Here is a 17,280-nt window from a genome sequence, read left to right on the forward strand (position 1 = left end):
GGTTGTATGCCCCACGTAGGTCCAATTTGGCGGAAACTGTTGTAGTGCCTAGCTGATCCAGAACCACATTAATCAAAGGCAAGGGGTACTGGTTTTTTACCATTATGGCATTTAACGCTCTGTAATCTATGCATGGTCTGAGGTCCCCCTCCTTTTTTGGAACAAAGAACAGGGGGGATGCCACAGGAGACTGGGAAGGTCGAATGAACCCCATCTTCAAAGCTTTGTCTATATAATCCTTTAGGACTCTGCCCTCCAGACTGGTGAACAAGTAGACTTGCCCAGTTGGTGTTTTAGCCCTGGGCAGCAGTTCTATCGGACAATCATATTGCCTAGGTGGAGGTAATTGTTCTGCCATACCCTTGTTGAATACGTCTGAAAAAGAGGCATATTCCGGAGTTATTGGATTCCCACTGGGCAGAAGCGCCCCAATGGTTGTGACCCCTTCCATAGAAGCCAACAGGGATGCAGATCTGGTTATCTCTTGACTTTTAAAACAATGTTTGTTACAAAAAGCAGAGGGATATTGGTTGTGACCCGTAACCCAGTCAATGGATGGATTGTGCAGCGTCAACCATGACAAACCTAGGATGAGTTTGTACTGAGGTGCGGATATCACATCAAACACCACATTCTCGGCATGCCCATTAGCCAAAACCAAACGCATGGGGATGGTTTCTTCCGTTAACTGATTGGAGGATAATGCAGAACCATCAACGGTGTTAACGGTTTCAGGGACTGGCTTTACCACTGTGTTTATGACATTCATGTTAGCAAAAGAGATATCAATATAGTTGTTGGTGGCTCCAGAGACCACCATGGCTGTGGTATGGATACACTTGTCCCCATAGCATAAATCCACTGGAATGGAAATCGGAGATGATAAAAAGACCTGACGTGAGTCCAGTTTTGAACTCGGCCTAGGGACTCCTCTTATTGCCGAGCCTTGGCGTTTCCCGAACGCTTGGCAGATTTTTTTGGGGCAATTAACCAACAAGTGGTCGGCTGAACCGCAATGCATACACAGATTGTTCTTGCGGCGGTTCTCTCTCTCTCTGCAGAGGACAATCGTCCCCGGATAGCCCCAATCTGCATAGGTTCTGGATCGGTAGACGGAACCATAGGAAGGTCTGATCGAGCCAAAGACGGCATGGTGGGCCTTTTTTCACCTTTCCTGGCTGCTCTCCATGCATCCATCTGAAGGATAAGATCCAGGAGCTCTCTGAAACTTGAGGGGACCACGGGGACTGTATACAAGGCGTCTGAGATCTTCTGACAATCCTTTATAGAAAACCGCCGCTTTCTTGTCTTCTGGCCACTGTGTTTCAGCAACCAGCTAATTAAATCTGGCAAGTTAAGTTAACGGACGGATTTCCTTGTTGCAAATTCAACAATTCCAAATCTGTGGCCTGGGTTGCATAACACATATCAAACACTTTACTCATGGCTGATAGCAGAGCGTCTCAGTAGTACAGCAGAGGACTGTTGGACTCCAATAAAGGATTAGCCCAGGCTGCTGCAGTACCTCCTAAATGTGATAACACTAAAGCAGCCTTTTGTAGTCAGATCAGGAAAAGTGTTGGGCCGGTAAAGAAAATGCAACCGGCACTGGTTCACAAACGTGCAATAGGCTTTAGGATCACCGTTGAACCTTTCTGAAGAAGCCAGAGGAAGCTGAATGGGCATAACCACTTGCACAGCTTCCCGTGATGGAGTGGGCAGACTAGAACCAGATGCGACACCTGCGGGAGCTTCAACCCCCAGAGGGGATGCATGTACCGCATCCTGCAGCACATCCATACGATGGCGCAAGGTATCCTGGGCACTAACCATTTCATTCCGTAAATCTGTGATCAACTGTGAAGGTGCAGACCCTTTGACTGTATTAACAGTTTCCATGGCTTCTGATTCCGTCATAAACAGAGTCTGGACTAGGAAACCCACACTTTACTTGAAAAGGATACAAGACTTCAGGTCAGAACTTAACAAAGGATACATGGTGAGGTAAGTTCAGCCTGCTGTATCCCGTGTTCAACTGTTGATGGAGTACAAAAAGGATGACTAGTAGTAGACCTTCCAATTGATAAAACTCTCCGTCTGAGTATGATTGAACAGAAAGAGTGATCAATGGAAAGGGCAGGGAACACGAACTACCACCAATCTGTTGGAAATAAAGGGATGTGTAAGTATTTGTTTCCAGTATGAATACTCTAAATACCCCTGTAGATCCCAAACTAACCTGTGGTGAAGGAACTGACAGTTTCCATGTAGAACACAAGATAATCCAAAAGGAAAATGACTAGGAGTGGGAAGGTTAGTAGGGAAACTAATCCCGAACGAAACAAGGGTCACGCTAGTGCCAGGTTGGTGCACACCTGGATAGCGTCCCAAAGTTCAGTGCACAATGATATCCAATGCCAATGTTCATAAGAAAACAATACCCAATTCTTCTTGGGATATGGAGGTGAAAGGAAAATCCCAATGCCCTTGTATACTCTTGACTCCTTGAACTGAAAGTCCTACTAATAGAGGCAGATTAACCCAATGATACTGTGAGCATGAATTACTGAATGAAGATTTAGAACCTTAGGTTAGTTTCAATAGATAACAAAAGAAGCGGTTTAGGCAGAGCCTGAGAACGCTTACTTGAATCTTCTTAATGGGATCGAAGAAAGTCCTGCGGGACAAACAGGATACCGCAGGACAAAGGAACGCTGCTTTTAACACATTCCCGACCTCTGTGGCTGCAGTCAGGGCACCGCCGTGATAGGATTCGAAGAAGCACCCACGGAATTACAGGATCTTGCAGGACAAACGAACACTGCATGAACACGCTCCCGACCTCCGTTGCAGTAGTCAGGGCAGCGCTGTGAAAAGAAATCCCGCTAAAGGAAAGTGAAAAAACACAGAATTCAGCTGCAGCGGTCCACAGGGAAACGTAGACATAATTGCTGAGCACTGGTTAATACAGAATGGCTTAACGAGCCGGGGCTTAACTCTTCATCAAGTCAATCAGAAGCACGGGGTAACAGTCATTGTATGACTAAATAGGTGCGGCTGAATCACGTGATCCGATCACGTGACTCTAGCGACGAATACTCTGTCGTTGCCTCCAACCAGGAAGTATATGAAAAAGCTTCCACTGCGTATAGAACGGTCTAGCCGTTCTGTGGGCAAGGTGCACATCCAGTGGAATGAGATGTGCTGAAGCTGCACGTCTCTACGAGGAAATGAAGCAGAGGCAGTAGGTGTGACACCTTCACTGTGGCACTGAATCTGGGTTTTCCCACTTACAGTCTTCGGTCTCCAGATGAACCTAATGATGACTGGTGGGGAATGCCTGCTAACTCACAAACCTGCACCGCAACCAGAACTGTGAGGCTTGCTTTCCTCAGCGATGTACTGATGCCTGGGATCATTTCTACCTTTGTATGGCCTTAGGACCCCTATATCTCTGGAATCGCCTCCATCCCCATTGAGTTTGCTCAGGGTGTAAAATCCTGTTCACCTTAATGCTTTCAGGGTCAGTACATCTGTGGGTCATGCTGGTGAACCCAAGGGGTCGTAGCTTCTCCCCCTCTTTATGGAATTTGACTTAACTCTTTAGTCCCCATCCCACATGGATGCATTTGCCTTGCACTAACTGAAATTCAGTACTTTACTTGCGCTAGCTGAGTGGACCCTCCTGGCATCTCACCTTTTCCCACTGGAACCTTTTGGGGTACCAAAAAGACTACTAGAGACTTGGTACAGGCTAGGGCTGTACATCTGAAGTTATAGTAAATGGTGCCAGGTGCCTTATAATCATAAAGCTTTTGTATTGAAATATGCTCAACATCCGTTTGCCCTACGTTAGTGAATGCATTTTTTTTCTTTATTGATGTAGTTGAATAATCAACTTTTCAATATTTTTTGATACAAAACACTTAAAACATAACATCATTTGTTACATTAGAATTCATAAAATACAACATATTGCAGATACTAAATTAATAGCATAAAAAGATAAATACGCCCTCTCGTGTCCATCATGCATCTTTGTACATAATAAGAAGCTTACATCATTATTAATTCTGCGGGAGCCTTCAAATTTCAACAGCTTCTACTCTTCGCAGTTGTTCTCTCACATATGGTGCGATTTTATATCAGAAAATAAGTTTGTGATATCTTGTCTCATATTAAATCTAACTTTAAGGAAGTTATTACGGCCCTCCTAGGCATTTTCGAGTCTCAATGCAACCAAGAAATGTATTATTGCAAGTCTCACTGTGTTCCTGTTGGTATTATAAAAGTATTTCCTAATTGTTTCTCCAGTGGGCATTGTATATCCTTCAATAAAGTGTCTAAAATGTTTGATTCTACTTTCCAACTATCTCATACAATTAATTAGAAGATGTATTAGTGTTTCAGGCTCACTGGAGTTATTGCAGAAGACGCAGTAATTTTCATCTAGTGGAATCCACTTCCATTTGGCTATAACCTTTTTTTGTGTGTAAAATATTCAATCTGAATCTGATTAATAAATCCCGATATTTAGCCCCCGGAAATTTAATTACGTAAGATTCTGGAGTTTGTGGATTTTTGTTTAAAGAAAGATAGTCTTCTCAATGTTTGCTTTGCAGGCATTGGGCACGAGTATTAATCCAGTCCCAAATTAGATTTTCTTTTTTTTCTTGGCCTTATTGGGATTTGAGATAAGTACTACTTCAGTTACGTCCGCTGCTGCTAAGAACCCATGAACCTTACTCCGCCAAATTGTCATGCTTTTGTGATCAGTTGATTCCTTATATTTGGCCAGAACACCAAGAATAGAATTGGGTTTAACATCCATAATACATTTTCTGTGCAGGCTACATAATTTCCACATATATAAAGCATATAGCGAAGTGAAGCCCAGCTCATACTGTAAAATGCACACGGAAACAGAATTGGGGAGATTCAATAACTTCTTCCAGAAAGAACCCTCTACTCTTGTCCAGAAGGGATCACCCGCCAATTCGTGATTCTGCACCATAGATTGTGGTTGGAACCACTTTCTGACGGTAAAACATTAGGACTGGTAATAGTGAAAATCTGCCATATCTAATGTTCAAGATCGTGCCTGAGCAGAAGCTGTTTTCATTTTTGTGCAAAGATCAGTATAATATGGGGCAGTTCTAATTGCTTATTTTGCAGCGTCATTTGTAACAGTTCGTGGTCACAGGTACATTCAAAATTACCATAATCTTAGATTTAGACAGATTAATTACTGGGTTATTTTCATTAGTATACACAAATAGTTGGGACAATAAGGCTTGCAGTCCCCTGGCCGTCTTTGCCAACAATACCAAATCGTCAGCATAGAACTGCGAGGGGATCGCTTGTTCAACTAATCGGGGTGAGTCGGATTGTCTCTTTTTAAAGTCTTTCACAATATCAGAAATAAAGAAATTAAACGGTGTTGACACCGACAGGCATCCCTGTTTCAAACCTCTGTGTATTGATGGATTGTGTCAATCTGCCGTCCAAGGAAAGCCTTATTTGAATGGAGGTCTTTGAATGAAACTCCTGTATCCAATGTTGTAAATGGACTGGACATGTAGTCTTCGAGAGTTTATGAAACAGAAGTTCCCACGAAACTGAATCTAAATCAATGAAGGCAGCATATATAGGTTGTTTTAGTTGCCATTCATGCTGCTTAATTGCGTGCAACACATGCAAGTTAATGGATGTACCTAGTCCTGGCATAAAGCCTGTTTGAAAAGGGTCATAGACATCATGTTCCTTGGCCCATCTGTTGAATTCCACCAAAACACACCGAGCAAATAACTTCCTTGGGGCATCCAACAGAGCCACCGGTCTGTAATTCTGTGGACAATGGCGTTCTCCCTTCTTATAAATGGGTACAATGACCGATTCTTTGTTTGTTGGAAATGTAATACTTGTGAGAATATCACACTCAATATTCGAGCCCAAGCCTCTGGATGTTTCTTCATCATAAGGTTGGACAACCCGCCAGGCCCCGGAGCTTGCGACAGGCTTTGTCTCATAATATGTGTAATGATATCGTCTTTGTTTATGATCAACTGGGTCAATTGGTCAGGTGGAATAGGCACAATATGGTAAAACCACTGGGAGGCTGCATACAAGGAGTTGTAGTAGTTCACCCAAACCTCCTCGGGTACAGCATTTATTTGTATAGGGGACTGTTTGTCAGCAGATACTGTTTTTAGAAGACCCCATGTCATGGCTGAATTTTTAGATGCCAATGTCTTTAGCAGTAATTGTGCATCAACGAGATGCATCTGTGCTCGTCTCAATTTAACCCAGTTGTTATATTTGTTTTTTAGTCTGGTGATGCCACGACTCCTCATATCAAATGGTAGATGCTTAAGAGCCTGAATATTCGACCTCAATTTAGTTTTTATTTCTTGTATTGTTTTATTCAAATGTATGCAAGTATGATTTGAAATTGTTAGCCAGATGGGGATGGTGTGGTTTAAACATCTGTAGTGCAGCAACTTATAGACCTTCTTGGATCATTTCAGGGCACAAAATATCCGCTGGATAGGAGATAATCATCAGCAATGATTCAGGGTGTCAGGTGACCATCTAAAGCGGTTACCCCTAGACGATATGGCAACCTGATGTTTGTAGTAATCCGATGTTCGCAGATTTATAATTTCGGACCCTGTACATGTTCATTCTAAAATGTTGTGGTCACTCACATTTTGATCTCTAACTCTGAAATTTTCTATCATGGCAAACAAATTGTTATCTACATATATATAATCAATTAAAGCTGATTGCTTATCCCTTTGCCACGTAGGTTTTGGTGGAGCATCTTCCTTACTACAACCATTGACCATTACAAAGCCCATGTCCTGCATTATAAGGTTCCAATGGTTTATTATTGTGATTTGTGCCCTTGTTTTCAAAACAGTTCATGTTAAGGTCCCCTGCAATAATGGTGTGATCAATAGTTAAACCCTTGGTTATGAGATCTAACATCAGTACTAGGTCATTAAAAAACTGGACTTCCTAGATTTCTATCTGGTTGCAATATAGATTTAAAGGAGCAATGATGGTAGGCCCCATCACAATCTTAACTAATTGCATATAGCTGTTAGGCACCGCCCATGGCATTACTCCAAATCTTGATGATGTCTGTGCTATTATCATTAGCCCAGCCATCGTTCTTCCCTTTGCCAAAGTACGGGCCGGTACTAGTGATAGCGTATGGTTATCCCAAATTGGAGACTCGGACAGCCATACTTCTCGAAGCATCACAAAGTCATAATCAGAGAGAAGTTTAATGGATGATACAGTCAAGTGCATATAGCCTCTTGTGTTCTAGCACGCCAATTTGTAAGTTCGATCAGAAGAGTTCTTGACTTGTTACTGTTTTTTTTACTTGTGGAAGTTCCTTACTCAAAGTCACATTTCTAGTGCTCGGTTGATTGCTAGCCGAACATAAAATTGACAATGGAGCAGTCATCCACTGTTTATTATGGATCGTAGCTTGTGCAGTCGGAGCCATTGTTATTTGACAACATTGCCTCAGTTGGATTTAATGTCAAGAAGCCCAGCTGATAGATATCATGTCTAGCTTGCCATATAATATTTCTGATAACACCTGAAGTCATCCACAGTTTTACCACCGAGGTATCATAGTGATGCAGAAATTCTATTTCGGCAAACTCGCCAGAAATACAGAGGGCTTTCTCATCCGCCTAACACTATCTACCACTTTTAAATTCAACAAAGTTAGGCAAGGCATATATACACTGTAGCTAAATTGGTGGAGAAAAATTAAGTAGTTTCACAAGCCTTAGGGGGGGCTATTAGACTTGCATACAAGAACAGCACTTTGACATCTAGAAGTCCATCCATACCCTTTACAGTCTGTTACAGGCAGGTGGCCTTATGAAGCAGGTTTTTGTAGGAATTCAAAGTAAAAGGTTTCCAGTCCGTCATACTGCTATGGAGTGGGTCTACCACAGTCCCCTATGTGATGGTAGAGAGCACTCCTGACCCAGACTAAATTGCCTATAGCCTGATAAGGCAGTTAGTCTTTAAATAAGGTATTTACACCTGATGGTCAATTAGGATAGGCACACTTAAAAACATATAAGCAATCCCAATCCCCCGACTTGCGGAAAACAGCAACAACCAGGGACAGGTAATCTGTGGGGACAACAGGGTCTCGATGTAGATGAGCCTGCTGAAGGCTCAAAAGTTGTGGGTTTGAGAATTCCATTGACTGTTCAGTTAGGCCCTGTAGAGATCTCTGGATAGGGTGAAGAAGTCAATTTTGCAGCATGGCTCCAGTAGCAGGACCCTTCGGAAGGGGACAGGAGAAGAAGTTTGTTTGGCCCGGGACAGGGTTGACCGGCCCTCAAGAGCCACATAGTCCTACTTTGGGCTCAGCAGGTCCTTCCTTCTTAGCAAGAGACGGAAGCAGCAGGTTTGTAAGGTCCCAGCAGAGCTCTGTGGATACTATCAAAGTTTACAATGATGAGGTAGAAAGGAGCCCATGTAACAGTGCTGTTCGGTTATAGCCAGGCGTAGGCCAAATGCAAACCCGTCGGAAGCCGTAACTTGGAAGAGCGATGGATGCAGCGCAGGGTTCAGACTGGTGGGGCAAACCAGTCCAGGGGAGAAAGGCACCTGATTAGGGAAGAGTGGAGAAAGAATGAGTATGTCTGAATTTGAAGTAGAATGAATGTAGTGCGTGATTAAGTTTATTTGGTTACATCTAAACAACACTACCCCCGAGTGACTCCAATCTCGTTTCACTCTGTTTTCACACAATCTGCCATTGTTTGGTACCAGTTGAGAATTGTTTGCGTTTTTTTCTGTTTTTTCTGTTTACTCTGCTGTTTTTACCTCTTGATCTGTAGGGGTACACGTCATTAGCATTTGCACTTTATACCATTTATTTGGTGAATGAAATCTGTGTTGATATTGAATATACTTCTGGTTTTAAGATGAAATATTAAACAAATAAATGTTATATATTTTTGTGAAATGGTTTGGCATCTGATTTGTAATTTTTGATTGACGCCTCAGGTATTGGGACCCCAATCGAAATAGGGAACACAAATAGCCTCTTGGCACTTGTTTGCTGCTCTAGGCTTCGCCTAAAATCATTGAGGATGTGCTAAGCAGAGGGCTAAAAATCCTCTTACCTCTCCTAAGTTGTTCTTTGTACCTGATTAGGTCTTCACAGCTGACTTTAAGGCAGAGGCCTTGAATGCAGTGGTTGGCTTAGCCATTGCTGTTGACCCTTTGACTTCAGATGCTTAGATCTCATGGGCAACAATTTTGAAAAGCTACATGTCCTCTCCTTTACTAATGATGTGTGCTGGGGGCTGCTCCGGCACACCTGTGGAAGGAAACTGCAACATGATGTAGGCAGGTGTGGAGGCTGTCCAATTAGACAGCATGGCCCTGATCATGGAATTGAACCGCAAAATCAGTTTAGTTTCAAGTCTACGAAGGTTAAGCTCCCCATTTCCTTTTCGCGATTATGGCTGGAGTTGGCTTAGTCCAATCCATTTCAACAAAGATCTGTTTTATGATGGAATTCCACGAAATGGGTTGCCACTGGATAATTCTCATCTTTTGACTTGATAACACGAAGAAGCTCAATAATGCGTAACTTCAATTTTCTTTTAGTACTACCCGTATAGATTTTCTCAGAAGGGCGCTAGAGTCCATAAATTGCAATCTCTGAGTTACAATCAATCATTGAGTTGATATGTGTCCGATTGATGTCTCTGACCTGGAAACAATTGTTCTTGATGGTTTGGGCACAGATACTGCAAGCCACACAAGAGAAAAACTGTCTTTTTGTTATTGCAACCAATTAGGCTGCTTCACCCCCTCTAATGACTGTGCAACAAAATCACCAATGCTTTTCCCACGTCTATAGGTAAAGCACTGTTTTCAAATTGATATCATTCAAAAGCAGTTGCCAATGCTTACTCACAATTTTGTGAACATCTCTAGATTGCAAACCATATGATGTAATCAACCTTATCTTGTCTGATGCAAATTAAACATCTTTATTAGACTTTAAAAGGTTTTATCTAGATTGTAAACAAGTTTTATTTTCGGATTGTGTTTAATATTTCATGAGAATAACCTTGCTGCCAGAATTTGGCAGTCATGGCATGACAAACAGATTCAAAGTCAAAGACATGTGAACAATTATGTTTAGCTCTAAAACACTCAGCTAATGGAATATTGTTGATGGTTCTTGGTGAATGACAAGATGTAGCATGTAAAATCGAATTTCCTGCAGTGGGTTTGCGGTACATAGATGTATGAATCACACGCTCCATTACAGATATCTTGATATCTAGAAATGCAATACTCCCTGTATTCTTGGACATAACAGATTTCAAGTTTAAATCATTCTGATTAAAAAATGGATGTAATGAATGACGCTCTTCCAGACTACCTTGCCAAATTAAAAACAGGTCGTCTCTGTAACAGAGCCAAATAGCAATAGTTTCATTCAATTGGTTTTGTGGCTTATTGAAAACAAACACTTCTTACCAATAACTCATCAAAAGATTGGCATGTGATGGTGCAAACTTAGTGCCCATGGCAGTCCCCATAAGCTGCAAGTAGAGGTCTACATTAAACAGAAAATAATTATGCCCAAGGACGAACATTATCATTTCCAAAAACATGTCATTATGCTGCCTGAAAGCTGCAGATCTGTTCCTGAGAAAAATGTTAAGTTGCTCGAAGTCCATCAATGGGTTAAAACACTGTATACAATGCTGTCACGTCTAGGGTGACTAAGATAGTCTTGTTCCCATGGTATGTCTTGTAATCTATTAAGAATATCAACTGTGTCCCGAACAAAAATGGTAAATTGGTTACAAAAAGGAGGAAAGAGTCAACAAAGCTTGACACTGGATTGGTCAATGACCCAATAGAGATAATAGTTCCGCCTTAGGGAGAAGGATACAGTACTGCGATAGTAGGATATGTTACATGAAGAAATGGATATTCTTCTTTGTTAATAAATTCTTCCCCAAAACACCTATCCAGTAAAGAATTGAGGGAAGCCCTGAAATGATCAGTGTGGTCTTGAGTACGTTTTTGGTAGCAATTTGTCTCCCTTAAACGTTAAGCCGCCTGCTCAGACTTAACTTGATCCCAGAGGACCAATTTGCCACACTTATTGGCATGTTGTGTGACCCAGCCCACGTTTGTACCCAGTATTTTAAGAAGTTGTATGTGTTCATGTGACATATTACGGGTTGACTTATGTCCGTCGGTCTTGGTCAGATTTTTAAATTGAGCAATCTTGGTCAGATTTACAAATTGAGCAATCATCTTATCAACTGTTGGTGGTATGAAATAAGACTTGGGTTTAAACTTTCTATGGTGCTCAAAGAAATCGGGCTCTAAATTAAGCCAATCCGCTTCAACACTCATCGGATTAGATTCCGATTCGAAGTCGGCAAGACAAGTTGCAGCTTCTAGATCTCGAACACTCCTAGCATGAACTTCTGAGACCATAGGTGAAGATGGAACCACTGTGTTAACCTTTTCAGATGCAATTTCTTGCAGAATTTAAACACATCTATCAAAGTGTCAACCAAATCAATATTTTGATCAGAGACGAAATATAACCCAAAATCAAATAACTCGCAGGTATGATCATCAATTGGTACATCAGTTGAATTAAGTACTGTATTGGTATTGGTATTAAAGGGCTTCATTCCAATCACTTATTTCAACAGGTCAGCAGTTGATAAGGGTTTTGTCTCTCCTTTGCTCTTTTTTTTTTTTTTTTCTTTCTTTTTCTTTCCTCTGTCTGCCACGTCTTGCCCTGAACATTTTTCTTTTAACACCTCTTTGGAATTTTCTTTTTTGGTTTAAATCATCAGTTCTTCTAAAAAATCAAGTTTATTATCTTTTGCACTAGCTCCAATAGACACAGATGGTATTGCCTCTTCCTCTATTGAGCTCATATCTGAAGATTCGGAGAATAAAAGTTCTGTTACTGAGCTAGCAGGGAGCATTTGTAACATTTTTATAAAGAGCATTGTATTTCTCAGATAAAGTGTAGATTTTGCCACTACTGTAATCTTCGCGATACTACTTTATTCAATATGAAATACAGCAGAAAATGGTTAGCTGCCTTTCGGGTCTTTGTAAAGGTCAGTTGCTAATAAGCTGAAATGAGAAACATTGGTCTTGCATTTCTTTGTTCAAAGACAAACCTGCATGGTTTTCTCAGAAGGATGCCAGAATATATGCCCGCAGCCAACAGGGTAGCGTTGGCTTCATTTCTATGTAAATGAACAGGATGGCCAGTGCAAATGATTACATAAATGACATCATCTGTTAGTATAGGATTGGCAAACATGGAAACAGGGCTGGATCAAATTATGCTGATCGGCAGGGCCTTTTAATTCTTTTTACACCAGCTGTTTCATACAGCAAAGAGACCAACTTCTTGGAAGACACCAGAGGCTATATCACAGTAGATCCTGAAGTGGTCAGATCTTGCAGGTCAACAACGGATCTCGCAGGACTTGACTGGAAACCCAGGGTAGGGAGGGATGGTCTGAGAGAATATAGTTCTCAAGCAAATGTACATTTCACCTGTTTACTTTGATTATTTTGATACTTTCCCTATCCATTTATTCAGTTTACCCCGAACCTTTGGAATCTGAGTTTGGTGTCTGGGGTACGGGATTCTGGACATAAAGTTAATCAGCGTAGTGGTTGGATATGACCCCTTTTATCCCCCTTACTACAAACTGTGCACATATTACACCCTCCCCCTTTCCTTTTGTATCATTCATGGAAATTTTGGGACTGAGGCATGTCTGTACACAGTTGGAGCCACCCACATGGTCTCAATGCTTTATCTAGACTTGTCAAAAAATGCTCTTAAGCACAAAGAGTCTGAGTAACGTAATGCATATTCTTTGCTTTTCACCAGGGACGTGTCTGTAGAATTGCCGTTTGTGTTGATGCATCCCAAGCCTTCAGAACAAACAATTTCAAGACCTCAGTCAGGTAAGAGTTAAGTGTAGGAATACTACATCCAAGCCTGCGTCTCTGCGCCTCTATCAACACCGCCAAACTAATCTGCAGTTTCCACCTCTCCTGTTCCCTCCCAGGTCCTCTGTACGGCTCTGGATTCTCACTTCACCACTAAATCTCAGGATAGCCTGTCCTCTCTCCCACTCCTCTGCATCTCCCTTCACCTCTCTCGGCCCCCCTCTGGCTGCCTCTCCATCTCCCTCTCCAGCTCCCTCTCCTCCTCCTTTCTCCTCTTTCTCTCCGATAACACTTGACAATTTTTCTAGGCAAGTCCTATCTATGCAAGTATCGTCCATACAGGTGCTTCCCTGCTCCTCCAGAACCATAAGGGGCCACATTGACACTCTTGCTCCAGCCTTGGCAGACTTCTGCAATCACTCCTTTGCCACTGGATCCTTTCCCCTCCCTCCTCAAGCACTCCCTTGTGCATCCCCTACTTAAAAAGCCTTCTGCCGATCCTACTGTCCGGCCAACTATCGCCCGATCTCTATCACTCCTTTCCTGGGCAAACTCCTGGAAATGCTGGACATCTCCCAGCTTACTCTCCACACTGAATCTGTTGGTTATCTCCATGGCCATCGGTCTGGCTTCAGAGCAGCCAGGGGCACTGAAACTGCTCTCCTGAACACCTGTGCTGATCTGCTCACTTGCCTTGACTCTAGCCTTCCTTCTGTCCTCATTCTCCTTGACCTTTCCTCTGCCTTTGATATGGCCAATCACGCCATCCTGATCAAACGACTCTTGTGAGAACCTGTGCATCACAGATCAGGCTCTAGATTGGTTAACGACCTTCCTCCTAGACTGACCCTCCCAGGTCCAACTTGGTTTCTTTCTCTCCACCATCTCTTTTTCCACATGTGGTGTGTCCCAGGATTCTCTCCACTCATCTTGGCTCTTCAAGGTCTACATGGCCCCATTGGTCTACCTGATCTCTACCTTATGCTCTAACTTTCAGTGTTATGCTGATGACACTCAGCTTTTTTAGGCTCCCACAGCCGCTTCCTTCTCTCGCGCGCTTCTCTCTCCCTCTTCTCTCGCTCATTCCTGACTATCTGCGATTCAGGATTGGTGCACCTCTAACGATCTCTCCTTAATGCCAGTAAGATGGAGATCCTTCTCAGTGGGAACCCTGCTCCCATTTTCCCTCTCTCTGGCCGCCCTCCTTGGGCCCTCTTCCTTTGCCTTGGTGTCATCTTCGACTCCACTCTCTCCTTCTCCCCTCACATCAGACCTTGCCAAGAAGGCCCACTACCAGCTGCACCTCCTTGGAGGGTAGTCTTCCTTTTCGCCCTTTCCCCAAAAGCTCAGTGTCTCCAGAGCCCTGGTTCTCTAGGCTGGACGCAACAGTCTTTCTCAATCTGCCTTCCTCTACTCTCCACCCTCTGCAACTAATCCAGAGCATGACTGTGAGACTTGTGCTTGGCCACACGTCCAGGGACAGTATCTCTACAGCCCTGAAATCTCTCCACTGGCTCTCTGTGGCTGCAAGAATCAAGTTCAAGATCCCCTGCATCACCCACAAGGCTTTCTGGGGCCGGGGCTCGCACTACATCCAACTTTCTCTTCCTAAAAACCTTCCTTCTAGAGTCCTGCGCTGAGCTACCTCGAACTCTCTGAGGGTCAGATGCTTCCGAAGGTAGAGAGTGGGAGTAGATCTCTCTCTCCTCTGCATGTGCCTCCCTCTGGAATAGGCTCCCTGCCCCCCCCAAACTTGAGCCGAACCACCTGAAGTTCCAGAAGTGGCTGAAGACCTTCATTTTCTCCTCTGCTTTCTCTCTTCCGCCTGCTGACCAATCTGTCTCCTGCGCTGACTGGTTGCTTGGCTACCCTCAGATTTCACTGGGTACCAGGTTCCTCCACAATCTGTCTCCCCTGCACTGCCTACGGGCCACCATGCAATTGGGGGGTGTTACTGTTACCCACAGACCCCCTTCTCGCGCTTACCCAGAGCCTTGCTGCACTTGGAGTAAAGCTGCCCTGATTGAAACCCCCCCTTTTCCCTCTTCCTGGCACTTCCCCCTCCTCCCTTCCCCCTGCACTATACATTGTCGCACTTGTACGATCTGAATGACAGAAGACCTAGTAAGATCGTTTCTCTTGTCTTCCCCGTTTCCCTCCCTGGTCTTGTCACGCCTAGAAACACTTGTATACAGGTGTGTTATAGATGAGTCATATCATATTATTATACTTTTCAATGGTGTAAATTGTCACCTGTTTCGCCAAAAGAAGGTCCATCTACCAGGCAATTCTTTTTTTTAAATTAAACTGACCAACTTGAATCAAATCATAATATGCAGTGAAAGCAGTGTATTGTAAAAGGTGTTGAGAAATTGTCATACGTCTACTCTGTGGGGGAGGTTTGACTGCGAGAGCAATCTTTCATAGTGTTTAGTTTGCATTGCTTACAATACTTATTATAATGCTGATGGGGAAGAGAAGCTGTTTTATTAGTAACCTCTTTTCAGCTATCTTATAGATCACTTTCAGAATTTCAAGCTCTGACAAAGTAGATCATCTCCATAACTTTGCATTATTGTGTGTTTCAAATGGATTTCTTCTCCTAAACTCACACAGATTTCTTCTATAAGAAGCCCTGGTTACTGCTTGGATTAATTAGACTTCTGTCATGTGTTTTCTAAACCCTGTAAAAACGGAGAAGACTTTGTTGATATCTGACCAGCAGTGTCTGCTGGCTGGCTCTAAATCATACTACTGTTGAATGTGTTTCCTGCCAGTCAATGCAGATTAGGGAGTGCATTCCAACACTCTTGACAAGAGCAGGAAAACACCAACAAAGTCTCTGGCTTCATCTGGCCTTCGGTTTCAGAGAAGTCTCAGCCTGATGAGAAAACAAAGGGAACGATGGATGCCTGGCATTTGCTCAAGCCCTCCAGGTCTGAGTAGCTCTCCAAATGTTGCCAACCTTGAATTAAAGGGTGAGGCTGTGCTGTTTGAACTAGAGTGCCTAAAAGGATGAGCTGCGTGAATTCCCATATGATCCATTGATCAGGAAGTGTGCTCATTCAGCTTGGTGTTAGATCTCTATGGTTTTAGGGGCCCAGACACATCACCGGGATTGAAAATCATGGAGGCCTTGCTTATCACATACCATTGTGCCTTTCCAAAAACATTGCTATGGAGATCACTGGTCCCTTGACTTCCCAGATAGACCTCTTCACCTGCCTAATTCACAAGCAAAGTTATGGAAGCATCCTTCATTAGGGCCGTCATTTTTTGGTCCAAAGCTGATGAAGCCTTGAAAGCTAAGCCATCCAAAACAATTGCCAAATCCATTGGTTGGACAGTGCAACAGCCATCCACTATATTCGATCAGTGGTGGTCATTTTGCACTTTCACCTCCTTTGCCCACAAGGCAGGTGTCGGGCATCCCAAAACAAATACAAACGTGCAACACCTGTTCAGGTAGGAGAGGCGTGTCTAAAGACACCATTTCCGCTTCAGTCACTCCTCTCCCCCCTTCCTATCCAAATGCTCTGGGTTTTATCTTTGGCACTCCTCTCCTCTGGGGTTGTAGAGGAAGCTGTCACTGCTCCTTCAGGAGTGGCCACACACCACCTCTGACTCCTGGGCCTTGCGGGTTGTTTCTCAGGACTTCTGCTTTCTATTACCTCCACTGTCACCTGGACAATACCCCTTCTTTACTGTGCCCTCCCCCAGATATCTTCCCCCCCAGAACTCCCACAGGGATCAATGTGATTACTGCGAATAGAAAATACCAAAGACGAAAACTTTGAGGTTTTTCTTTTCGCCCATTTCAACTCAATTACATGCAGGGGGAGATCCGTCTGCAGCCCCCCATAGACACCTCACATTTTTTATTACCCTACCCCCACATATCACTGCATTGAAATTCACAGTAACATATTTGATGTTTTCGTCCTCTTTATTTTCTGCTGCGCTGTAATAGGGTGATACCCCTCCCCCACCCCCAGTACATTTAACACAGCTTCTAGTGAACACTGCATTAAAACTTGTGTGCACACCGGGGGGGGGGGGGGAATTGGTTGCTGTTCGCATTTGTGTTTTTAGTGCCCATGAGGATATTTGACCTATCCTCCATCTATGGCTGCTGAAACTGTACTTATGCAAGGAAAAATTAAATATGGTCACTGTACCCTAATCCTTTAGTCTTTAGACCTTCACGACTGACTGGTGTCCATAGAATTTATGTATGCCAAACTTCAGTGCTTGAGGTTA

The 17,280-nt window shown here is 43.2% G+C and overlaps 1 protein-coding gene across 2 annotated transcripts in view; it reads left to right on the forward strand.

Moving 5' to 3' along the window:
- ARRB2 (arrestin beta 2) overlaps window positions 1-17,280 on the forward strand; it is an 893,685-nt gene that overhangs the window by 509,810 nt on the left and 366,595 nt on the right. For both annotated transcript variants that reach the window (XM_069646588.1, XM_069646589.1), the window contains one exon: window positions 12,959-13,035. In XM_069646588.1, the coding sequence (XP_069502689.1) occupies window positions 12,959-13,035 (77 nt within the window). The remainder of the gene's footprint in view (window positions 1-12,958; window positions 13,036-17,280) is intronic.

Source organism: Ambystoma mexicanum, chromosome 1p, assembly GCF_040938575.1.
Source record: "Ambystoma mexicanum isolate Mex_15411 chromosome 1p, UKY_AmexF1_1, whole genome shotgun sequence".
NCBI classification, from domain to species: domain Eukaryota; kingdom Metazoa; phylum Chordata; class Amphibia; order Caudata; family Ambystomatidae; genus Ambystoma; species Ambystoma mexicanum.